The sequence below is a fragment of the Photinus pyralis genome, unplaced genomic scaffold (assembly GCF_008802855.1).
Source record: "Photinus pyralis isolate 1611_PpyrPB1 unplaced genomic scaffold, Ppyr1.3 Ppyr1.4_LG5, whole genome shotgun sequence".
Taxonomy (NCBI): Eukaryota; Metazoa; Arthropoda; class Insecta; order Coleoptera; family Lampyridae; genus Photinus; species Photinus pyralis.
This window is the reverse complement of record NW_022170596.1, coordinates 48,535,239-48,562,070: the sequence shown is the minus strand read 5'-3', so window position 1 is coordinate 48,562,070 and position 26,832 is coordinate 48,535,239. Positions and strand designations below refer to the sequence as shown.

At 36.9% G+C, this 26,832-nt stretch overlaps 1 protein-coding gene across 1 annotated transcript; it reads right to left on the bottom strand.

The window, feature by feature from the left end:
• Positions 1-12,266: 12,266 nt before the first annotated feature.
• On the bottom strand, positions 12,267-24,733 carry LOC116172436 (endothelin-converting enzyme 1-like). The gene is made up of 10 exons (XM_031489653.1): positions 24,579-24,733; positions 19,804-20,758; positions 19,589-19,752; positions 19,237-19,539; positions 18,960-19,177; positions 13,190-13,663; positions 13,076-13,140; positions 12,781-13,025; positions 12,573-12,729; positions 12,267-12,530 (listed from the first exon to the last, which is right to left on the bottom strand). Exons 1-10 carry the CDS (start codon positions 24,729-24,731, stop codon positions 12,319-12,321), a joined length of 2,946 nt encoding a protein of 981 aa, XP_031345513.1. The 5' UTR covers positions 24,732-24,733; the 3' UTR covers positions 12,267-12,318.
• Positions 24,734-26,832: the final 2,099 nt, after the last annotated feature.

Genomic DNA, 26,832 nt, shown 5'->3' with positions numbered 1-26,832 from the left:
ATTATTTGATAAACAGTTATGTACATGTTTCTTATTAGAGCAGTTTTTCCATTTGCAGGACTGAACTGCTTCGAGATTTGCACAACATCAATGCTGGCGAGCATTGAATGAGTACCATTTTTACCCTTTACGTTCATAAATGGTTCGGAACACGCCATAGGTACGTAGATACATCAAAAATTGATGAATCATCACTCTGAAGATTACCAAAATTACTTCCCGATGGATATGCAGACATTTATTATTGGAACTAATTCGAGGGGACATTACCAAAACTGATGCCATATATGGGAAGTAATTTCTGCGGAATAACGTTTGGCTATTACTTAAACATATTTAGTGATCGGTCAGTCTTTTGAAGATTTGAATTTAATTCCTACATTATGCCAATTAAAATATGATGACAATACTTATGTACTTTTATAATTACTCTTACAGCATATAAACGACACTATTAAAATTGTCTTACAGATACAAGAAATATGTGGCAAATATGATTTTCAGTGGATTTGGATATATTCCGAAATAATTTATTTGTATCAAAACGGTTAGAAGTACGACTTTTATCCGTAGGGCCAATATAAGTAGCTGTAAATAGCCGCTTGAAGCATTGCTGTAACTATTACCGTCTTTGAGTTAGAAGCGATAAAGTGAATCGCCACGCGAGCAACTTTGCCCCCTCCCCCTCATGTTATGCCCACCGCGGAAATGCGACGACATCGATATTTTTCATCTTTTATATGCCCCCAACAATAATCAAAAGTCAAACTGCGTTAGACTTCCAGTGCATGCTCAATACCTATATTAGCGCCTGGACTAATACGAAAAAACATCAAAAGGGCATGGACCTACCCAGCCTCGGCTACCATTAATTTAACACGTGCTGGCAGTATTCATGTCAAAGTCGATCATCTCACAAACAGAACCGCCTGCTAAACTGAAGAAAAGTTAATTTGAGGGCCCCCCTTCTCATAATGCACGTGATGAGGAAACAACATGATACAGTGAAGAATCGATATGACAGTACCTACTGTTTAGGTACTTCTTCCACGGAGTAAATAGTTATTCGAATCGTACAGGACAACAGTACAGTGATAATTTTGCAGAAATATGTTTATTAAGCGGCAGAGCAAAGCGATGCAAGCTTATAGAGGAGTCGATGGTGTCCGTCTGTCCGTGAACACGATAACTGTCAAACGTTTGGGCCGATTTGGTTCAAACTTTGCACAGTTGATCTACATGCCACTTGTAATAAGCCTATTGAAAATGGGTCAAATCCAATGACCCCGTGGGGTCACGCTTCTCTGTCCCTGCCAAACGCTTGAACCTATTCGGTTGAAACTTTGCACAGTAGACTTATATGCCACATGTAACAAGTCTATTGAAAATGGGTAAAATACAAAGATCCCGTAGGGCCACGCCTTTCTGCCTCTGGCAAACGCTTGAACCTATTCGGTTCAAACTTTGCACAGTTAACATATATACCACATGTAACAAGCCAATCGAAAATGGGTCAAATCCAATGACTCCGTGGGGTCACACCGAGGTGCTCTTTCGCTTTATGGGTTTATTGTATTTTTGTGCGTGCCGATGATCGACGTACATCGTTTTTATTTGAAGTAAGTGCACTGAAGGTCATCATCAGGACCACCAATTAACAAGTTAACGTTTGAATTCAACAAAAAGGAGTTCGCATTACGTCAAGACAAGTGTTTGAGAAGTGACATTCTTCGTCTGTGGGCTGCGAACAACATTGAATTTGTTGTGGGTACCTATATTTAATGTAGGTATAGGTAGTATTGGTGTTTGTAATTGTGTTTAAACTTTGCCGCGTGTATTTACGAACCCAGTAAATTTAAAGTGTAATTTGGGCAAACCGAGTGCGTGATTTCAAAATTGTTTATGAAAATAAATCCAACTAAATTGTGTTTGTAAATCTAGTTTTTGTGGCATTTTGGTCATTTTCAGTGACGAATAGTCCCTCGCGTCTATCTTTCATGTATGATGCTACTAAGTTACTCTCGAAGAAAAGAATGATTTTTATCACTCTCCACCACCGAAACCCATAACTGAGATCAAGAATAGAATATAGGAAGTAGTTAGATACACACAAGATTAGAATTACATATAGTCAGTTACCACCTTCTGTTGTCAACTTGATATTGTTTTCGCCACCGCCGCCGTGAACGGAGACAAACAGGGCGGTTGCGACCAATTCGTTAATTAATCGAGTTGCTTGCCTGTGAAGAATTCTTATTTCTACTCTTTAACATGAAACCTTTTGGATAGAATTTGATGGCGTACAATACGATACCTGTAACCTGGCGATACCTTAAACTGCTACGCTTGCACGATAAAAGCGTTATCATATCTTCATAGTTACATAATACGGGAAGGATTACATTGACACGTACGTAATTACCCTAAAAGTCGTTACTTGGAAAATAATGTCGGACTTAACCAGTAGTTTGTCGAATAATAGGGGTTGGCATTATCAAACAACACAGTAGAATGCAAACGTTATAAATATCGCCCTATAATCTTTGACCGAAATTCTGGTCAGCCACAAAAGCAATTCAAACATCACAAGTTCATAGCGATTTCCATGTTCAAATATTCCCGCATGCAGATCAGAATTCAGTAATATTTTTAACCACCCTTCTAATATTCATCGAATTCGTGTCAACACATTAACATTCAAAAGTTTTTTGCATTAATATCGGTACGTACTCGTACTACACAAGTTGACTCGAACAATGTCAATTTATGCATATTAATGAAAGCAAAGTACACAGACGCCACTTATCTGTTGTTGGATAATACCGATGTCGAGCAAGCGGATATGATGGGGGTTTCGGGAAGAGATGGACGCACATGGATAGCGTACGTTAAAAGAACGGACTTGGAAAACTGGACGAAGGACGGGGAAAGTGCAAAGCCAGCATATTTTATAAATCTATAAAGGTTGTTCCCTTTTCTCTTTCGTGTTCGAATAATGTTCTCTCATATGTGTGCACTTTTATGTATATAAAAAAAAGATAATAAAACTAAATGTTTCAGAATTTAGTATCCTAAATTTGCATATGGCCACGATTTGGTAAATACCATTACTGTAATAAATTTGTATTTTTTACCTCAAATTTGATTATAGCTTTATGTCAGCTCAGCATTCCAACCGAAATTAAAAGGGGCACCTTGTTTGTTGTAGAAAACAATAAACTGCTATTTTTCAGAATGTAGCATTTATTATTAGGTACCTATCGATTTTCAGCGGTAACTCAGTAACTGACGCCTTTATTCTATAATTTGTACAACCTCCTATTTAACATTAATTAGAGTAATAATTATTTCAATAATTTAGTATTTCCGAATGTAGTTTGGGTAATTTGAAGCACTCTGGTATTGCAAATTGGAAATCGAATAGTTTCAGCAATTCAACAAAATACAACTGTTAATACCAGGTGTAATAATATAAGTGTGTAAAAATTGTGACGTCAGGGGGAGTAAAACAAATATTTACATTTAAAATAAAACGATTTTTCTGGAACCAACGAAATTTCGGTTTTTGGATAAAATGTACAAATTTTCCCACAATATAAAAATAACCAAATAAGTTCAATGCCCAGAATACACCCCCCTCCCCTCGGATAATAATTCCTTTACCATAAAAGATACCGAAAAAAGTCTTAGAGTATCTACCATTCCTGCTTGAGTTTGGAAGATTTTTGCAAAGTTGATTAAACAAGTTGTAAATCAGCATATGCATGATGAAAGCGCATTTTTGGTAATACCGATCAGTATTTTATTAGCGAAGTTTGAAATTATCTATCTCATGAGTAATCTAACTCAAAATAGACTAAAGCCTGCACATCTACACTATAGCAGAAATCTTTTAGTGAAAATTTGAAGTCTCTAGCTATTGTAATTGCTGAGATCAAAGCCGGACAGCCAGTCAGCCAGCCATACCGAATATAATAGCGTGTTTTTTTCAAAAATGCGCTAAAAACAATCATACACTGCCGACACTACTGTTAATTGTGAGAATTGAACTTCTTTTGTTTTATCATGGCACACTTTGGGATCGGAAAATAATTTTTTTTTACAAATTGGCGTTTCAACTTGGTTTTTCTCTGAAATTGTCTTATGGAATGTGTGGTTTTGTTTAAATCAGTGGAGAATTTGTAGTTTTAACTACCCAGAGGTACAATTTGTTTAGGGGGTTGCCGTTTGAAATTTTTAAAAAATATGACAATGAGCAAAGGTCAATCAAACATTTTATTTTTTCGATAGAGTACCTAAAAAAAATTATGTCACTGTGGAAGAGGTTTTAACCAGTGCATCAGTCCAAAAATTAGCCGCCTGCGTGATTTAGTTTCTCTCAAAAAAAATTTCGAAAAACTGTCAAATTTTGACGAAAATCGAAATTGTTAAAGTTAAAGGTCTAACATGTTACATAAAAAAATAAGTACTTTTCAAGTACTCCCCAAACAAGTAACAAAATATGGAGTGTTCCATTTTAAAAAAATGCAAGTTTGATACTCCACTGGAATACAGCACGCCCCTGGCGGAGGCCGCAGATTGAAAAATGCAGCATTGTTTCGGCGCCGCTCACCCTACGATACGGAGGTTCATCGATAAAATCGATAAGAATATGAAGCTTTGGTCGCCGGTTTTCAGGCTCAGAGGAGACGCAAGAAGTTCTGGAAAGCCGACGATAGGCTTCTCAGGAAAGTTCAGAAAAATTCAATGAAGACCTTCGAAACCTAGAATAGAATAGCCCCACTGCAATATTATGAGTGCAGTATTTCAGGATGGTAACTCTAATCAAGCAGGTCATTGAAGCGGAACGAACGGGCAATTGGCAACTACATCTCGATACTGTCCAGAAAATGCTGTCTTACTTTCATTTAAGTGGTCACTTTTTTCTGTCACCTGTATTCGCGAGATTTGAAAGGAAAAATAGATCCAGTTGAGTACGAAACATTTACAACAAAGTGATATTTCATCATCAGACGCTCGGACAAGCTTTTTTCAGGAATCTGGTCCGATATGACCATCGAACAGACGTTGATACGGCCGATGAAAAGAAGGTCCACGCGGAACAGACAAGAATATCTGCAATTTGAACCATTTCCGTTATCGCTGTTTATCGAGGGAGGGATGCGTACTGCGTAGAGGAACAACATCATCCTTGTATACAAACTATTCGTGGCACTTTCAAATGCTACGCTATTCGGAAACAGTGCTATCGTTATAGATGGTGAATTTATGCTACACAGAGTTGTTTGGCATCGGAACCGATCTTTTGCAGCAATTGCACGAATTACATTCAGTACGTGGAACGACACTATGGTTTAAAAAAGACAGTGCTTATTTTCGATGGCTATCCGGCTGATGCAGAAAACAAAAATACAACAAGAGCCGCCTCATTTCAACGTTAAAGAAGATCCTGACCCAATGATCGTGAGGACAGCACAGCGATCAATATGGCCTCATCGTTGTGGGAAAAGACATCGACTTTCTCATATTTCTAACATCACTGGCAAGAGCGCATCTGAATGCTTCTTTTTTTAAATCTGGCAAGGGAAAGATCGCAGAAGTTTTTTCTTCACAAAGCTTGCAAGGTGGACAAGCAGTGGTAGATAACCTACTGTTTTTGCATGCATTCGGTTGCTGCGCTACTACTACAGCGATCTTCAGCCAAGGAAAAGTCTAGTTCTTTAAGGTTTTCGAAAAGTCCAAAGCATTTCATCGGATTGTACAGGTAGATGTAGATTCTGACACCATAGGTGCGGCAGGAGAGCAATTCTTGCCCACATTGTACGGGGCGCGACAGGAAACAACTTCTTTAAATTTTCTCCGATACCAACAGTTTACAATATTGGTCATCAAAAGTAAGTTCAATTTTGCCTCACTTCCACCCGCACAATAGCATCTGCACGACAGCATTCTCTCCGAACTTATCATCAAGTCCAGGCTTGGTACGATATAATAAACATCAATCCGGAAAAATGGGGATTGTAGAGAAGCAAGACTGGAGTAACAACAAGTACAGATCCTGCTCCGGAAGCACTCTTCAAATTCATTTTCTGCAGATGCAAAAAAGGATGGGATCCAGCAAGTGGCTGTAGAAACGCGGGTTTAAATCTTTCATCGCGGCAACGGAGACTGTGAAAATAATACCGAAGTTTCGATTGACGAGGAAACCAAATTTGAACCCCCGACCGCCGTTAATTGTCTTTTTGCTACTGAATATGGTGAGGAAGATGAGGATACTGAAGAGGGTTGTCGAAGAGGAGAATATCGAAGAGGACGATGACACCCTCAACTAATCCCGGAAATTGACATTGATCAACCTGGCTCTTCCAGAACAATTAAGAATAGTTTAAAAAGGCACTTGTGGAGTAAGCGAAAATACATAATTGATTACTAGTAGATAATTCGTAAATAAGAAGTGCAATTTCCTTTTAAAAGAGCGCATATGCCCGACTTTGATATAATATAGCTCAGAAACCATTTGTTTAATGGAAAATGTTTTAGACAAAACTTGCAGAGATTTAGTCAATTTTTGTAAAAGGTACCTACTTTTTTTTTGGATGGAAGCAATTGAAGAGGAAATAATGCCAAAAAACTGATCACCACCATTTTATTAAAATGACGACGTTTCCCGTCTGTCGCAAACTTAATATGTTGTTCAGGACGTAAAACTGAACATGCCAAATTTCAAATCTCCCCGATTTAATGCAAGGTAATACTCCACATTTCCTGGACAGAACTCATTTTGTGAGGTCTTGTGTTTAACAACACTACCGACACTTTGAATTATGAACACATTTTCCACTGAAAATGATTCTATTTTCAAACGTACGTTCAGCAAATTAGATTTCAACCTCTATCAGTGGATGCAGAATTAGAGAACCTTCTTAGGTTATTTGCCATCGTTTAGCAAATCTCCTTTTCGGCACAAAAACGAGTATTTTGTTATACTTGTTACACAAATAAGTATTATAACCGATATTTGATAGAAAATAATGTTTAGAAATATGAAGATTTTTGCCCGGTAACGGCCCTTGAGTATGTCTATTTTACTATTCTTCTTTAACTAATATTTTATACAGATCTTTAATAAAGAATAACGAATAATTAATAAAGAGATTAAATACTGGAAATTGTCAAATACATTCTGCTCGTAAATAATCCACTAATGGCACGTATAATAAACGCATCATACATAATATAGAGAAAGCTTCAAATCTAAAAGGAAGTGCAGTATTCGTATACGTAAAACTAAAACAAATTCAAGACACCAGTTTTTGGTAATTCATTTGAAGGGTTACCTCATAAAAGTAATTGCAATAGTGAAGTGGGCGAATGAACTCCCCGCAATATAAACCACAATCAGTGTTTATAACTTCATAAAACACAAGGACGCGGATTGATTGAGGGATGCTGATAGAAGGTGAATTCATTCATAGTGAGTTTCACAAGGGGATGTTCGTGCTCGTCATGGTATGACGAAGAAAACGAGGGTGACAGTGGGTGACTGGGTGCTCGAGCGCATACAGTACGTGGAAAGGGGGCACCAGATCACTGCCTTGAGCGACGTTACACTTCAGTAATTGAAAATCAATTGCTTCAGTTTTATAGCGGTACCTGAGCTTTAATCGAGGTTAAGCCCTTTAAATTTCAAAAGTACGAATAAATGCTTAAAGGAAAGAAAGACATTGCGGTACACCTACATCGAATTGAGAGATCTTTGCTTTTGTTTTACGCAACTTGCCGTAAAGGTATTCGCGAAGCCCCTTTAAGTGTATTAAATCGACAAGTGGCGGAGATTAGCTTTCCAGTCAGCAGGAGCGGGTGATTAATAGTCAGTAACCCAAGAGCAAGTGTATATAAACTGTAGTTAATTAATAACACATCACTTTCCAACTGATATCTGTATATTGCGATGTTTAAACATGAATTATTCATAAACGTGGCTCCGCAAATTTAAATCTCAAGATGCATGGGCCAGATATGCGGTAAAACGACACTGTGAAAATTATTGTTCGGTTTTCTTATATCTTTTATGTTGGATATAGTGCAAAGTTCTATTTTGAACAAGACATTTTCGTCAGATGGCATACAACGAGAGTAATATAAATTTTATGGATAACAAAATATTCTTCTATCAGCTTGTTCAGTAGATGTGAAAATAAAGTGAGATTACAATAGCCTTTAAATTTGTTCTCATTCATTTTTCACTTCTGCAATCAAGATTCTTTTCTACTTTTATGGTACACTTTTGACTTTATCTTTTATCTGGAAACAGTTCAGATGCATTAATTACTGTAACTATACTGTACTAATAGCTACACTACTATTGCTCGTGTCGTGTTAAAGAGTGTTTTCATGCAGTCACCTAAAAATTAAATTTGATCGACAAAAAAAAACAATTTTCAGTAATTGTTTAATAAAATAAGTCAGTTTTGGACTTTCAAGTGTCTACATGTAATTTTACATATACTTATGTGTGGGAAATTTGGCAATACACGTAGAGAGAGCATATACCGTCTATCTTTTGTATCTATATTGAATCTATTGTATTAAATATTAGTCCAAGTATTAGACGTACTGTATAGTTTTTAATCGTAATGAAGTACATATAGGAGGGTCAGAAAACTTGGGTAGACGTCACCGTATTCTGGACTGGTTTTATTAGACGCCAATATCCGACACCTATTTTATGTTGTATATATTTCTGCTTCTGTGATCCATCATTTATGTGTCTAAATATATGTTTTTACAGGGTTTAATTCGAAATTTAAAAAGTGGCCTAGTGGCCTACATTACTGTCATATTACCTATGCTGGTGCATCTTAAAAACTGGAATGTTGATTTCATACAGTTTTTTTTTTATAAGTAAACTAATATTGCTGAAACTGGATTATCATTGATCATCAAAGGAGGGGAATGAGATTGGCAACTATTCACCAAGAAAGACCAAATCTTTTATTTTTCAGGCTGTAGACAGTAAGAAGGGAATTAGCACAGTTAATGGAAGAAAAAGAGTACAAGAAGCAGCCGTCAGAAGGGATGACATAGCATAGCTGCACAAAGGCAAAAAGGTGTGGCTTCTGAGGTTGTGTTTGTGAATCACGTAACAAGCAATAGTGTATAAAACGTATACTAAACAAACACTTGAAAAAATAACAGCAGAAAAGGCTAATAGTATACTCCGTTCAATAGTAATAATAATAGTAATAGTGAAGTATAAGAAAGTATAATAGTACATATTTCACTATTATCAGTACTGTTTCTTGATCTTGTCTTGATCTTTTCTTGATGTTGTGTTGGTCTTGTGTTGATCCTATCTTGATCTTGTCTGAATCCTACCTTCATACTGTCTTGATCTCGCCTTGAGGTCGTCTTGATCTCGTGTTGATCTCGTCTTAATCTTGTCTTGAATGGTGTCAGCCATTTTGGAAAATGTCGTCTAAAAAACAGAAAATACGGTGGTGTCTACCCAAATCTTCCTTACTCTCCTATATGTACTTCATTCGATTCTGTGGGTTAGAAAAATCAGTAGTAAAATTTTTACTGGGCTCCACAGTACAGGGACAGGGTATTTTCGCCGTTACTTTATGTCAACTATCCCTTGAAGTGGTGTGGAATTTGTTCGCTCGTTCTGTTAAATGTGTGAAATTTCACATAATACTGTGTCCAAAAAGTACCCGGAATCTTTCTATTTCAATTACTCAGGTAAATACTTCCACAGAAATATTTTTTCTTATGTTCGCAGCACTGTTACAGACACCCCTGTCAAATTTCAAGTCATAAATGTCATTAATGTCAAAAGTTAATTTTTCGATTTTTACATCTGAAATTATTCAATTATTCAACAGAGATTTTATGAATGGAATAACCACTGCATAAACGTTGAGAATGTTACAGAAAGCTTACGAGGATTATCAAAAACAACATTGGATTGGTATACAAAGTGTTCGATGAAGGCAGCCAAAGCGTTGAGGACGAACAGCATCTCGGGCGACCATCTCATCTCCTCATCAACTGATGACCAACACATAAATAAAATCAAGGAAATGGTACTTTCAAACCGTCGATTAATAATAATTGCTGATGATATTGGCATATCAAAAGGAGCACTAAATTAAATGTTGAAGGATATTTTGGGCCTCAGACGCGTCAAATCTCGATTGGTACCGAAAACACTGCTTTTTTTAAAAAAAAAGCGGCGAGTTTTTCGTTAAAATGTGACAAATACCGTTCCACAACCACCGTATTCGCCTGATTTAGCTCCATGCGACTTCTGGCTATTTGCTAAGCTCAAAATACCGTCGTTTTGAATCAATTGAGGAGATAAAACACGAATCGAAGAAGGCCATTTCGGAAAATGACTATTGCGGTGCTTTGAGGACTGAAAAAAACGCTGGCGTAAGTGCATTGCATCGGAGGGGAATTACTTCAAAGGCAATGAAATATATTTAGAAGAATAAATAAAGGTTTTTCATTTTTATAACGCAATTCCTGGTGTTTTTTGGACACAGTGGTATATCGTATTGGTGACCATTGATCTCAAACAACGGACTCATACATCTTATCGCCCCGCGCCTGGTTTGGTAACTCTGCCGTCCTATAGGCCGTCTCTAGGGAAAAGCCCTAAAATTCACACGCGCCCTGTTTCGCTTTACGCACGATTCATACCCGTCACGTCGAAAAATATTCGAGGACTGCTACCGATTCCAGAAGTATGTAGTTTTCCTAAGCAGGACTCGGATCGACTCGACCGGACTCGACGCCAACCGATCGATTTGCTATGCAAACATTTAAATAGGCCTTCGCGCACTGCGTCGGTTCGGTTACGATATCATCAACCGGTTAGGATCGACTACAACGCGGAACCGTGACGATGATATCGTAACCGAACCGAAGTAGTGCGCGGATGCCTATTTAAATGTTTGCATAGCAAATCGATCGGTGGGATCAAGTTGATTCAATTCGCGTCCTGCTATCTACGTGTCCATACTTGCTGACGCTATAGCCGCGGCGGTAACTCCTGTTACTCTTACTGTTTGCCGTCTTTGAAGCGCTTTATCTGGGAAAACGTAGGCGGGGGGGGGGGGGGGCACCCATCTTTTCTGCAAATTTTAAAAAGTCGGGCTTCAGGTAAAAAAGTAGAGTCGTTGTAGAAATATTTCTAGAACCATTAGAATTCTTAGAACCTATTCTCAATATTTTTCTAAAATCTTTTTGAAGTCCGGAATATGCAAAATCTTCGCATCTTAGGAACTTTCTGGATTCCTATAAGAATATTTCACGAACTGTCTGAGAATTTTTTTTGGACAAGTATAAAACTTTTATCAAACTTACACTGTTTATTAGATTCTTCTGACGATCTTCTTAGAATCCCGTTCGAGTCTCTACAACCTTCGGTGATGTTCATAGGATCGTCTTAAGACCTTAGGATCATCCTCGAATCTTCTTGGAATTTTTTTAGAATCTTCTGCGAATTTGCTAGTCGTTCAAGAAATAAGCTTGATCTAACGACAGGTCAAAGTTAAATTATAGTCTATCTTCTAACGGCCGGTATTTTACTATGTTGTCAGGGTTGTTACGGCACGCGATTGGATGTTTTCTCAAAGAATAGGTAACGTTATTCTTTTGAAAAACATCCAATCACATGCCCTAAGAACATTGTTAGCCTGACAACATAGTTAAATGTGCTTTACACTACCGCCCGATAGTCTGTTCTAACAAACAAATCTTTAGATTAACATGCCAAATTTGGACGAATTTAATAATGAAAGGAGACGATTACTAAATGACGGAAGTAATATACGTTTCTCCAGAAACTACGTAATATAAGTATGAATTCGTTGGTTTGATGGGATCCAAAGTTCTTTTCTTCCGTGTAGTGATAAGAACTTATAAACCAAAATGATCTAACGAGAAAAACCAACACTGAACCGCAAGGAAGAAACATTCGGTAGTTTCGATGGGAAAATCCACCAATATTCCAATATCCGGTATATGGATTTCTAGTTTTGCCAAAGGAATATTCTTCACCATGTTCGCTAGTTCTGGTTAGGGTTCACGCGATAATTAGTGACAAGCACATTTTATTGAAAACCCCCTTTCCCTATTTCTTAAATGCGGTATTATCTCCGTATTTATGTAAGCTGAAAAGTGAAAATATTTATTTATTTAATTAACGTCAAATTTATAGGCACAATAAAATTTGTTTAAAAAAAACGGATAGTACGTAACTTTACTAAACAGTATTTATTATAAATACTTATAAAAACAATAATTAAATCATAATTCGCCCGAATTTTCATGTTTTACTAAATTGGGAAATTGAATTTTCATCGGATTATTGTTCATTTCAGATCCTTTGGGGCAGTGAAAGATCTCTGCGAATTTTTCAGAGTTCGTCACGATGTTTTCCACCTTAAGCGAAGGTGGTAAGCTTTCTGTTTCTAACAGTGCCAACATGTAGTCGACTAGATTCGTAATTCGGCAGTAATCTAAAATATACGTTAATATCGATTAGTCTACAGTTGAAGTACCTTGAGCAATTGATATGTAAAAAATCTGTTCCCTCGACAACGTCGTGGAAATCCACGGAAGTATATTCTCAGCCCTTAAACTATCCAAGCCGTGTTCGATTAATCTCATACCCGTATTGTCTGCGATGCGTTCGTTTGCGGATAGATTTGGGTAAACCTGCATCGTAACAAAATATTAAGTGAATTCCCTTTGTATGTGGCCGCATACCGTGAACGAAACCTTCTGATTTTTGACAGTTTTTTGATTTGCCTTTAAAAGTAAGTCTTGCTTCATATGATCGACCATTGCGTCGTAGGTCGCCTTTGCAGCCGGGGTTAATTTCATGTCGTTTTGTATTCCTACGGGATCGAAATAATGGCCTATTTCCCTTGCTAAGGATAATCCGATGCGTGACATCGTTATGTACCCAGGAGTTCCTGACAGAGGACCACTCATCATTCCGATCGGAGCCACTGAAATTTAAATACTAAGTATAAGGCACATTTTTTCCGGAGTTGCTTACTAATTAGTCGCTCTGTATAGAATGACGTGGGTCGTGAATCAAATACACTAATGAAGTAATTCCACCTAAAGGTATCGAAGGTAAAGAAGAAAGAAGTAATATTTTAGCACTTACAAGTAATCTATGGTAAATAATTTTCCAGTAAGTTTGTATAAAGATTTACGGTCAAACTCCAGCATCTTCACAACGTTTTTCATGAAAGTATCTTTACGCAGCTCGACATCTTTGTACTTTTCGTTGAGGTATTGTACGTCGTTGTAGCTATCGGTTGCTTTACCAAAAGTTAGAACCATTTTTTTGGCTTTTATTAACATCGATTTTTTTGTGTCATCGTCCAGCCAAGAAGCAGCTTTAAATTCTAACGCTAGGTTTTTCTTAATTGTTTCGAAGATGTCCGACAAGAATTTGTCAATTTCTTGCAGCTGGGTTGGGGACCATGTTTTTATGTAGAGATGTGAGGTAATGTCTCTGAATAGTTTCGTGCTCAGTTGCAAACAGTAAAACTCTCTGTTGTCTTTTGCTCTCGGTATTACCAATGTCTCGTATAAGTGATTTGCATAAAATGCAATTAATGCGTTGTTGATTTTCCTGAAACAAGAGGGTGAATATTCTACCATCTACTAACATTTTACAATTATTGTAACAGTTTATGCTGAATGAAGGGACTAATAGCAAAATCATAAGCAAAATCATATAGATATATCTCAATATCTAACAATCGTATCACCTCAATATGGAGGATGCAACTTCTAACTAGTAATCAAGGTGCGTAGGAAAACTTCTTCTTCTTTCTTACGTATAATTATAATTATGTAGGTATCAATTTTTATCCCACAGAAATGTATGGATAGCATTTAAGAAGTTTTGCTCAGTTTTCAGATATGCGGTGGCACAAACCGTACTGGAATGCCATAAATGCCATACAAGTGAAGAGTGCCACTTTAAGTTCATAATACATTATGAATTATTTTTAAAAAGTATGATTATCATATAACATTTAATTAATGAACAGAAAAACTAAACTGGGTTCGCCTTCCTTCTGTAAAGTTAACCGATTTTGAAGATTATGAACATGCAGGTGGTATTGAGTCGCTTCCACGGATAAGTGACAGTACTCAGAACCGATTGTCCATGGAAACTTGAACTGGTACTGGGGGTTGAAGTGGTCTGCGGTTGACAGAACCAAAGTTTAGGGCTCATTGAAATGGACCGAGGTTTAGAGGACAAAAATTTAAGGCTCAATTCTGGCCTTACTGACAGTTGCAGTAGACTTTTTATAACTAGCCTAAACTATCACAAGGTGCTCACATATTCGAGCAGACTTAATTCAAATTACAAATAATTGACGTTAGCCGGCCGCATAATTTCGCAAGGGCTACATTTTAATTAATAATAAAAGCGCAACGCACAATTGCGGCAACGTTCACTTTAATTAATTAAGTCATATCCCTAACCACGTCTATATATATATATATATAAGCATTTATTTCGAGCCACTTAGACTACACGCAAGTTTTGTGAATTATAAAAAAAAAGCTACGTACCAATTATTATGAATTCAGTTCATTTAATCAATGCTAAATAAAAAGATATTACCTTGCAATAATCCTACGGTGAATTTCAACTTAGTATAATTAACTAATTTCTGCGCTTTTTTTGTTAGTATTGTTTTACTCAACGATGGAATCTCATTAACTGTCCCATCCGCCTCTTTGTAACCAATATATCAATTGATTTCAAACCATATTAAGCCATTAGACACGTTTGAAATGTAAATTTTTTCTCTGTTAATGTTTTTGTTGTATGACTGAATTATGTGTAGTCATGACCTACAATCATAATAATTTATGGGGATAGAAACCTATAACACCGATACTGTTTTTTTTAAAAACTGGTTTAATTAAAAAGGGGAAGTGACCGCAACGCATATTACTAGTATCGAATTTTCATCCGATTTTAAAATCTTGTTAAAGTTAAGTATTTTTTTTTTATTATAATGTATTATATTTATGAATTTAACAAAAGGTTACCACAATAACATATTGCAAATAAAATTGTTTAAAAACATGTTAAAAAATAAAAAATTGGTGTGTGACGGTAGAGTGCCTGGAATACAAGCCGCATTTTCCTGCTGAACAGCTAAACTGAATCTTTGTTTTAAAAATTCAAAACAACGTTTTTCTTGAGTTTTTTCAAAAATTTTTGTACTAATTTCTGAAGCAATTTTTTTGCAGATGACCCCAAGCGTCAAGTGTTTCAATACAGAAAGGGTAGAAAATAAAACGGTGTAGTAGATTACCATATTTTACCATCTTTTTTTTCTGTGATTTTTTATTTATTAAATTGACTCATGTCAATAGTTTGACTTTTTTTCTAGGAATGAAATGAATAGTGTTTTCGTAAACTAGTGAGGGGGAGGATAAGAGTGATAACGATATATAACAGAGAAAGAATGAAGAGATAAATTAGAAAATATGATAGACGAGGAGAGGCTAGTAGTGGCGGGAGATTTAAACGCCAGAACAAGGAATAAAGGAAATTGGGTGGAAATAGGAAGAGGAAGATAGAAAGTCAAGAGATAAAGAATGCAACAAAGAGGGGAGTTGAAACTGGAATCAACAGAAAAGAGAGGTTGGAGAACATTAATCGCAAGAATGGAGAGGATGGGAAATACACTTACATAGGAGGGAGAGGGAGGTTGGTAATCGATTACATACTAGTAAACGTAAACATTTTGGAAGAAATTGAAGATATTATGGTAGGAAGAAGGACAGAATACGGTTACCAACCGATGGAAATAAGACTAACAGGGAAGAAAAGAGCAAGAAATGGAAAGATGCAATAGATGAAGGGAGATACAATTGTGGACAAGAGACACGGTGGAGGATTATAGAAGGAAATTAGAGGAGCAAGTATATGAAATAGGAGAGGGCATAGAGGAGAAGTGTAAGAGGTTCCACCCTGTATATACAACTTACGACGAGACATACATTTTTGAGAGTTGGCAACCATGCAATTTCTAGGTGGGGAAAAGTTGCCTGCGCCACCTAAAAAGCACGAATGTGGGTTACGTTTGGCTGTTGTTGGCATCTTGTCTTGAATGGCGGTCAGTAATCTTTGCATTTCTTTATATCGTATTTGTGTTTTGTATGCCACATTGTATATTTCTTGTGTGTTTGAATCTTTGTTTTTGAAATTTACTTTGTTTAACCGCAATGCATAATCACATATGTGATACCGTTATGCTATTGTTTCTAATTGTTTACGTTTTTGGTGTAATGCTTGCTTAATTTATGTTTATTGATGGTGATTACCTGGTCTTGTCCCTGAAGTAACATTCATATAAGTTTTGATCGAGGTTTTGATCATTATATTTTAATATGTAGAAATTACCGATTCGTTTGATGTATGTACTGACTTGTTGTTTGTAACTAACCATTTTCTCCGTGAATGAAGCAGTCACGGGGGTGGTAAAAACTGTAGTCAAAATTGAGCTACGACACCTAATTCCGTGATTGTCTTCGACATTCAACTATAGGCTCGAAACCCCGAAACTAGGGGCGGGCTACCTATCGTGAAGGAGCTCTTCAGTTTAGAATCTATGTGCAATAAATGAGTGGCGATTCGTAATTTCCACATATCTTGTTTTAGTTAATTTTCCATCTTGCTTTTAACAAAAGGACTTTATTACACCAAAGATGAGTCACACATCCTGTGTATTTCACCCTTTCTTAGAATCATGGTACCTGCTTACCTGACCCATAATTCCCAAAACTTGTTTTTAACCTATATATGTTACCTCTTGAAGTTTACCTGCTACTTTTTGTGATGTTATAATTTTATGTTACGCATTCACATCATTACAAACAATTAATTTTACAACACAATTTAATATTAATTTGACGGCTGGTTTTTTTTATTGGTAAGTCTTTTTTTTTGGCAGCCTATTTCTATTTTGATTCGGTGAACTACCATTTTCAAAGTTTATTTTTGCAATGTAATTTATTTCCACTTAAATTTCCAAACTTTTACAATCATAATAATTACGTCATTATTAAACAAACTTTTCACAATTTGAGTGTTTAATTTTACGTTCCTTCCCTACTGTGCTTCAGGTCAAAACGTGGTCTACAACTAACGTAAGAGGTCCCTGCCTTACATGTTTTATCTTATCACGTGCCACTTTCCAAATTTAAGCGGGATTTTATTTAGTTTTGGAGGGAATGGTCATTCGGGTGGCCATTTTTAAACGTTGCCCGGTTTGATTTTATTTCCGTGTTCTTGTAGTGTGAAGTTAGCGTAGAACCTGGGGGTTAAGTACATACAAGTGGAAAAATATGAAGGAGAGTATTAAAAAGGCAATAAATAAGGTAAAGGAAGAGGAAGGGAGAGATAAAAGAAAGGAAGAGAGATACAGATATAGATCAATGATGGAGAGACAAAGAAAGAGAGAGATAATAAGGAAGTGAGAGAACAGGGAAAATGGTACAAAAGAATATGTAAGGAAAAAAGATGAAGACATAGAAATAATATAACGAAGAAATCATGGCTATAAACTTTTGGAAGATGATAAACAGAGAAAACGAGAAAAATACATTTAGTGAGTGAGAAATACAAATAGAGGACTGGAAACAGCACTTTATGAAAGTACTACAAGGGAAGCAGGAAAAAGGGTGTGGGATAGAGGATGACGGAAGAGAGGAGGTGAGATATCAAGTGAAGAGATGGAACAACAATTAAAGAGATTGAAGAAAAGGAAAGCAGCAGGTAGGGACGAAATAAGAAATGAGGCATGGATTATTAAGGAAAAACTGAGGAATCTAATAATAGATGAAAACGATATATTGTGTGTGTGTTTCATTATTTATTATCACTTCTCGTCGCTCATTTACTTTTAATCTCAGCCCGAGTCTTCAGGTTCTTATGAACCTTGGGATTCTTTCATTTCTTCTATCATCTGATTTGTTAGCTTCCATTTCTTTCAATTCTTAACTTATTTCAATTAATCTCCTTGGGTTCTTAGGGTGCTTCAGATTCTTTTGATTCTTCAAGCCCATGACATTCTTCAGATTCTGAAGTTCTTCCGGATTTTTGCTTTTCTTCGAATTCCTCCAGTGATTTAAGCCTTTAGACTCTTAAAGTTCAGGTTATTTACATTTCTCAGCAAGTCCTTGCATGTTTTCGATTTTTCGATTCTTTCGTCTCTTCGCGTGGTTCAGATCCTTTCGATTCTTCGTAGGTTTCAAGGAAACAATCGCGACAATCGGCTTGTTTCTGATACCAAAATCCTTCTAACCATTTTCCTGTTTTAATCTTCGGTCATTTATTATTTGAAAGAAACTAGCTTTCTGTACTAGCTACGAGATTGACTTTCGATAAATTCTTTTCTTTCTTCTTCGCGTGACGTAACAGAGTGTTCACGCGCTCTCTCCATGTGATAGAAGCAGACAGAAATATTAATTACAGGAATTTTAATTAAGGGTAGTCTTGCCTTAATTTTGTTAGGCAACCCATTTGAAATGTGTTTGTCTACATGTTAAGATTGCTAAAAAATGTATTTCACTTGGTAAACAGATAAGGCGAAGGTTGACCTTATGTAGGATCTTGTACGAAATGTCGGCGAAATCGAATTTCGAACTTTTCGTGACGGAAGTGTAACCAAAAAAAGACCTTTTATTCTTGCTCTTATATGAGTTTGAGTTTCGCTGCTGTCAGAGACCAACCCGGTGGCCCAGATCCATTTGATTGATCTATGTACCTACCCAACTTCTTACGTAAAAGTGCCCAAGATGCGCACAATTAGGCGTTCACCAGTTCTGAAGTAGATACCAGTGACTTTTTACAATTAAACAAATGTACAGCGCAATAGAAGAATAATACTTGCCATAGTGGTGCGACGCTCAGTCCAGCGAAGAGTTGTTCGAAATAATCTGGAAAGTACACCTGGACTAACGTTTCTTCGCCTAGATCTTTTTCGGTGAGAATTTTAAAAAATTTCGTCCACTGTAAGAACGGATATTCAGTTTGCAAGTCGGATATTGTCTTCAAGGTGTAATCCTTCAGTAAGGTAGATTCTCGCCTTTCGTTTGGTGGTGGAAGAGCCTGGAATCAGAAACACAAGAGAAGAAATAGGATAAAGTAACTTCCAGATCGACACTTACGTTCGAATGATCTAAAACGTCCCATTCTATCGTAGTGCGTAAATCTTGCATAACCTGCGTCCGATTGTACGTATTCGTCCAGTTCGAAAAAAAGCCTATGGACGCAGCAGCCGTTTGTATCGAAAATAAATACACGGTATAGTCTTTTTGGCACTCTATGAACTGGTCGTGAATCTCGTTCAGATCGACAAATTCCTGTTGTAATTGTGTTCTGAACTTATCCAAACAGCGGTTTTGTAAATCAGTCAATTTCGCGGCTTCCGTTTTGTCAAGTAAAATGGATACCTTGCCTGGAACACTCAACTAAAACAAATTTGTACATTCTACACTACTGTCCACTCCAATCGCGTACCGTCAGTATAAATTTGGAGGTTTCTTTGTCGATATCAAGCGCGACCTCCATTATTGGAAGCGATCGACGCAAGATGAGGTAAGCAAAAAGTTTAGTTATGTCTATGTGTTCGCTACCTTCGTATGTGTCCATAAAATTACCCACTTCTTTTACTAGTTCTTGCACTAAAACTCGATGAATGATGATCGAAGAAAATCAGTAACATAACGTCTTACCCACAATGGTCCGGAACTCGTAATTAAAAAGGTACTCGTGGGAGACGCAGCTGTCATAAAATGTCTTATAGGTCTGCAAGGATTGCGGAGATGTCTCATTAATATGATGCGTTTGGTCCCATATCCTTAGCCAGGTGTCCGAATCTTCATAATCGAGTTTCATACCCCCGCATGCAAACTCGTAGAAGTCCTCGCATGGATCGACCGAGTGATTCATGGAACCTAGCATGGCAGAAGCTACCGATTTGCATTTTGATGATAGACATATTGGTTCCGGTTCCTTTTCTGTAGTAGTGACTATTTGCCCCAAAGAACCCGGTGTCATCGGGGGTGTTTCTGTCGTATCAAAACCGGTTGCCTCAACTACGTTCATGCTATCGTCGATATATTCAGTTGTAACTTTGGGTGTTGTTGTACGGGCCGATGTTGCTGTTTTCGCTGCTGTAACTGTTGTTGGGGTTGTAGTGGAGCTTGTTACATTTACAACTGGTGTATCTTTTACTGTAGTTGAATTTGAGTCTGTGGTTGCGATGGTGGTCTGCGACATCGGTAACGTATTTGTTGTGGTCGGTGTAGTTACTGTTGTTGGGTTGGAGGTTGTGGTATCATTACCCGATAATCGAACGTCGATAAATGGCGTGCTTAATGTGGTATCGGGTGTAGATACTGTTCCTTGAACGGTCGAGCGTAGAGTTGACGTAATATCACCGATTTCCTTTGGTTGTGTAGTATCCCCTAATTTCCCCTCGGTTATGAAATACTCTGCAGTTGTGTGTTGCATGGCGTCTTTCGGCGTTGACTCTTTGGTGTTAACATGAGTTGTCGTTGTGCTTGGTGTCGTTATTGTGGTTGTTGTGGTCGGTGTCGTTGTAGGGTGAGTTGTAGCTGACAAATTTTTTTCATTTGTTTTATCAGTAACTGGTGGAGAGCCATGATATCTCATATACTCCGTACCCTAAAAGAATACATTGTAATTCAGAGCTAAGATTCATGATTGGTATAATAGATTTAGGAGTATCTACACATAAATTTTCCCTTCTTCCAGTTCAATGTAAAACTCGAAATCAAGAATACCTGCAAACCTCAAACCATCGTCAAATCCACTTTTGCAAATTAGTACTATTGGTCGCCAAAGTTTCTGGGTCATTAGATTTAAGGCCGATTCTCACTTTCGTGCAAAGAACCGGCACGGCACATACTCGGCACGGGCAAAGTTTTTTGAGTTCAATTCACACTGCGACACGCTTGCCGCAGGTAAGCAGTTTCTACGTGAGTTTCAACTGTAAAAATGTTCGAAACTTTCACGTTAATTAAAATTGGTCTAATATTAGATGATGAAGAACAAGAAAGTACATATTGCAGAAAAAGAAAAATACGTTTTTGTGTACATAAAATGCATAAGAAGTATCTTTTATGACCGAAATCATTTTCTTGGACACATTCAATCAGCATCTCATCTTGTTCCGCTGAAAAAGTGTTCCTTTGCTGACCCTTCAACCTTTCTTGTACTATGAAAAATGAACTAAAGTCGGTGACCTGCACAGATTGTATTCACACTTGTCGGAACGTGCACGGTACATGTCCGGCAAATATTGTTTCGGAAGAACGCTGCGTGCAAAGGCCGTAGCTGGCCGAGTCGTTGCTCGCATAGTGTGAATTATACCCCAAAAAATTCATAAGATTCAATAATATAGATATTTTGCCGAGTCGGTGCCTTGCCTGTGCCGAGTACGTGCCTTGCACGAAAGTGAGAATCGACCTTTACTAAGCTAGGGCTTTTAATATAAAATTAGTATATTCAGGCTAGGGTCAACCATTTTCCTCCAAGTGGCTCTCGTTGATCCAGTGACCCAGAGTTACAGTGACTCGTATTACGTTTTGGGTATACACCGTTGACATTTAATTTTACTGCTCTGCATTTTATAAGTTTCAAAAACAGACATAGTTCCAAACGGTTCCAAAGTTAATGGTACTTTGCGCCTTGCGTCTTAGCTATTTGAACTAATAAACAAAATAAAAAACCCTTTCTCAATGCATAAAGGCAGAAAATCGATTCTTTCTATCGCGGGCAAAGACGTAAATTTCGACACCAGAAAATGCAATTTAATTGATTGTGGGTTTCTATTGCATAGGGTTGTTTGGACCAAGTTAAGTAAAGCGACCCCTCAGATAGTCTGCCAAAACTACGGGGATTATGCCCCAAAAAAAAAGGAGCAATGACATAGATCGTTTTTGATGGTTATGCTGTTGGGAATATATCGGTGTACTTTGCTGCACTCCTCAACAAGTTTTGTCTTTTGCAAGACAACTTCGATCACATTATTTCTCACGCAAAATTTCTAATGATACCAATAAGATGAACTTCATAACCATGCTGAAGAGTGAAATGGAAACCAAGGGGATCCAAGTGAAGCAGGCAGTAGAAGACGCAGATGTAATCATTGTGGAGACCTCAGCTGCTGACAAGTATGATGGTATCATTATAACAGAGGAAAATATTGATCTTCTGGTGCTACCCACTGCCTTTGATTCTTTTTAAATGAAACGTCTATTTCCAGAAGAATGGAAAGGGTAACAGCCCTGCTGTGTTGCATTCCTCCCACTTGTTCAAATACGAAACCCTGCCTTTATGCAATAAGTGGGTGTGACACCACCTCAGCACTCTTTAAATGGTGTTGGAAAGAAAAAGGTAATGAAGACGTATAGTAAAAACCCTAGCGTTTCAGAGATGTTGTCGACCTCACGGTAACTCAATCTCAAATCGTTGACGTTAGAAAAAAATTTCTTGTGAAACTGTATGGTGGGATCATAGAACTTGATAACATCGAAGACCTGAAGTACCGCATTTTATCCACAGCCATGGTAAAGCCGATATGTCAACTTTTTAGACTGCCACTAACTATAATACCACTCATTCAGAACTTACCGGACGTGGATGGGAAACCAAGGGTGATATCAAAAGTTGCCTTCTGCATGGGGATGGAAGATAACCAAACGAGGTGGATCTTTTTATTTTTAACAGATGCCGGTAAATAAATTTGATGCTTCTATTACTTTAATTCTTGATTACTAATGCTTGGTTTTGAGGTAAAGTTAAATTTTCCCGACACGGTGTTATGACTCTTTATCAGCGTTTAGTTTTAGTTCGCTATTAACGTTGCCGCGTAGGAAAACCGAAACAGAATCAACGCAAATCTTGCGAACAGCGTCCCCTCTCAGCCAATCCGCGAGCACCTATTGCGTTATTTTGGCCTCGTCCAGACGGATACAACGAAGCGACCATCTGGCTAAAAACCCACGCGTTCTAAATGCGCCCGTTTGTCGCTAATCGTTGACCGTTTACCAGTATAATTTAGCCAAACAGCATTTTCATAAAAATTTGGGTTTGAGTTTTAATTACCCTGTTCTTTAAAGTTGGCCCTGTATCGGACTGAATGTCAATACTTTTGAACCTATTCGCCAATGATGGTGCCAATTTCTCAACCAAAGTACCCATGTTTTCAGACGCATTCTTGGTAGTAAAAATTTATCTTATGAAAAACAAAAAAATTGGTGGATTTATGTAGACCCAATACAAACGGATTAATATCTTAATAATGGTTCGTTTTTATCTGTTAATTGTTTTAATGGGAAATAACTGAAAAAAACTAAGCGAGTTATGGATAAATATTGTTGGTCCCTATTTTTTAGGGTACCTATATGTACTTCTAAGATTCTTTGGAAGTTTGACCGGTTTAAAGTGCTTAGTTTAAAAAAAAAGCATAAGTAATTGTAAATTATCAAATTGCGTTTTTTAAAAATAATTCAAAAACTATCAACGATACGCAACATCTTGTGGAGTACAAAATTAGGGCGTTGTGCGCGGGTGCACCATACTGTTGAAAATTTTTTTTGTATCTGTTCAAATAACATCAGAAAGCGAAATCGGCAAATTTGAGATTTTCTGGGATATCTTCGGAAGTAATCGGAATTTTCTAGTTTTTCTTTAAAGCATGATAATAAGTGTTTAATTGCACATATTTTCTCGAATTTGACCAACGTAGTATCTTCTATGGTTTCGGAGATCTATGGTGGACATCCTTATCGTGGACATTGTGTAGATTTTTTATGTATATGCATGCAAGTTTGGCATTTCACATCGCATAGAAATGCAATCTCTAGTAGGTAATAAATAAAAATACGGAAATTGACAGTTATTTTTGTTTACACTGAAAACAGTTGTTTACTTACATTTTAATTGTATCGTTTTTCCCTCATATCCATACTACTTTTAATCTTAACAAGATTCTTTGGAGTAAAAACAAGTTATTAAATCTTGTTTGCATAACTAAGTCGGGAAAAACGCAGACTTAATTAGTAAACTGCATGCAAAAGATAAACATTGGATTATTAAAGACATAAAAAAATTTAATTATTAATTGACAACATAGGTACAGATTATAAAAAGAATGTAAATTAATTAAAAAGAATGTTCCCAGTTTACCAAAATGTTATTGCGGGAATTCAATTAGTAAAGAAAACGCCCACTATATGAAAATCATATGGGAACATCGTATTAGTTCTAAGATTTTATAGTCGTTTACCAGTGCTATTAGAAAGATTACAAGACACGCTATATCAAATAATAATAATAAATAATAAATTCAGACAAACCCATGATGCCCGTGAAGATTGGCGGACAGGCGGGCAAATTATCTATAGGTAATGATTTTTTCCTAAATATCTACTAATTTGTGTATCAGATGACAAAAATAATTGATACGTTTGGCATTTACCTTTTCTTCTTCGCTTCTTCCTTTTTTGGTTAACAGCAGTGAAAGCAATAAAATGGCACAAATTGCGATAAAAACCAACAGCGCACATAAACATGTCCTAAACGATGTGTCTTTGGCTGCATTTGCACCGATCGCATACGAACCACTTGCCATTTTCGAAGGACAGACCTTAATGAAAATGTGCACTTCCAGCAATTTTGTTATTCCCTACCGTTATCGTCATCTCAAAGGAAACAACGGTCCAACGCAGGATATAATTGACCGCATTTTATCAAGCAATTACAAAAGGAGTTTTATATGTATGTCATTTAGTCGCACCTTTTCAATATCTATCTTCTATCAAATACGCAATCTTTAAGGAAGATCGTTACGTCCGTAAACTGCAAGTCGCACGCTGATGCTTCGTAGTTTCGTATATTGCAACTCCCTCCCACTCAGGCACCCTTTCATAAATTTTACTTGGCTAATAAAATTGGCTTATCGCGTCAATTTGCAAATTCGTATTACCACAGCAAGGGCTTACACACTTTGGGGCTCAATCTTTCTTCAAAAATCCACGACTAATAATATGGCCGACTTTCATCAAAAGGTCTTGTTGGGAACGGGGGGGGGGGGGGGGGGGGGGTGTAAGTGCCTACAGATAACAAAGAATAGATATTGACAAATTGTTAGGTACTTACCTATTAGACCAAAATGTGGTTCAGTCGTTTGTTTATACAACGGCAATGAATTACATCCGAATACCAGAGGTCTTGAGAAATGTAAGATCTGGATTTGAATAAAGATTGTATTATTTTATGGGTTAGTGAGGATTATTTACTTGGTTAAGTCCAATAATAGTATAATGGATGTAGAAATCTGAAATAGTATATTAAGATACAAGTGTATAATCAAGTCTTTAAAGCACGCGCAACGAGTTAAATGGCACGACGCGAAGACCAAGTATACACGTGTATCTTATACTATTTTTTAGTATTCTTTACTATTTTTTCTTATACTTTTTTTTAGTATACCTGCAGTATAATTTAAAAATAGGAAATACAATGAAATCATATTGACGTTATTAATACTCGAATACATGTGTAAGTGGGTTGGGTGTTGGTAATTTCACGATTGCCATGGAAATGTCACTTGACGTTTGCTTATAAAAATCATCGTCTTTGTGAATAAAACGATTTCCGTTGAAAAAGATAATACACCGTCCATTAAATCGCTTGTTGTAAAATCTAAATAAACGTTGGTAGGTGTAAAATCCAAATCCAGTAAAGCCTATTATAAAAGAACATGAAAAGTTGTTTCCATGGATGACTAGGAAGTTACTTACGAATAAAGTCTTAAATGCTGGCATATATGAAGGAAATGTTAAAGGTATTTAAATCTTTTATCTTTTGGTGCATTCATTCAAAACTTCAAACAATGCTGCGATTAAAAAGTGGAACAAATTTGGAAGCATACCCTAAATTACGCGCGTTTGTGAAAGTTTCAAGGTACAAGCCAAAGAAATGTTATGCATTTACAAAAAGCGACCTAAGAGGATTTTTTATTTCACCCAGTCTCAAAAGTCATACTTGAAGTATCATTACTTAGCAACTTTAAGGGCCGGTTCTGCAATTACAGCTATTCGCATAATAAGATATTCTTGGAATAAGTGCCCTAGCAACAACTATCCCATTGGTTGACCCAATGGTAACCAACGCAAACTGACAAAGTTTATTCTAGGTATAGCTTATTCTCGGTATATACCTGCATTGTAGAATCGGCCCTAAAGCACGTTTGTTTTAAAGGCCTTTTTTCGCACGCATTTGAGTGTTTAAAAAGGAGATTGTGATTCAGGTATAATAAAATAGCTATTTATACAATAAGTTGCGAAATGAGTGTCTTTTAGGCACGCGACGTGAAAATTGGCCAACGAGGCAAAGCCGAGTTGGACAACACATCTGGTGACTAAAAGACATCGTTTCGTAACGAATTATATACCTACAAGATTTTTTGTGAATGCGGAGAATTTAATAATTGTATTAGTATTTTTAAACATTTTGAAAAGTAGGCAGGCAATCTGTTTCTAAGACATTGTTTATAAATTATTTAATGTCAAGTGTGACGTTAAGGTTGAACGTAAGCGTGTTGCCGTCTTTCCCGCAAAGTTTTGCGAAAAAATTACTTCAAATGAGTGATATTGACGAGCCGTTGAAGCTACGCTATCCACGTTAGTACCAGAAAAATCGAAACATTTATACGAAAAGACCTACGACAA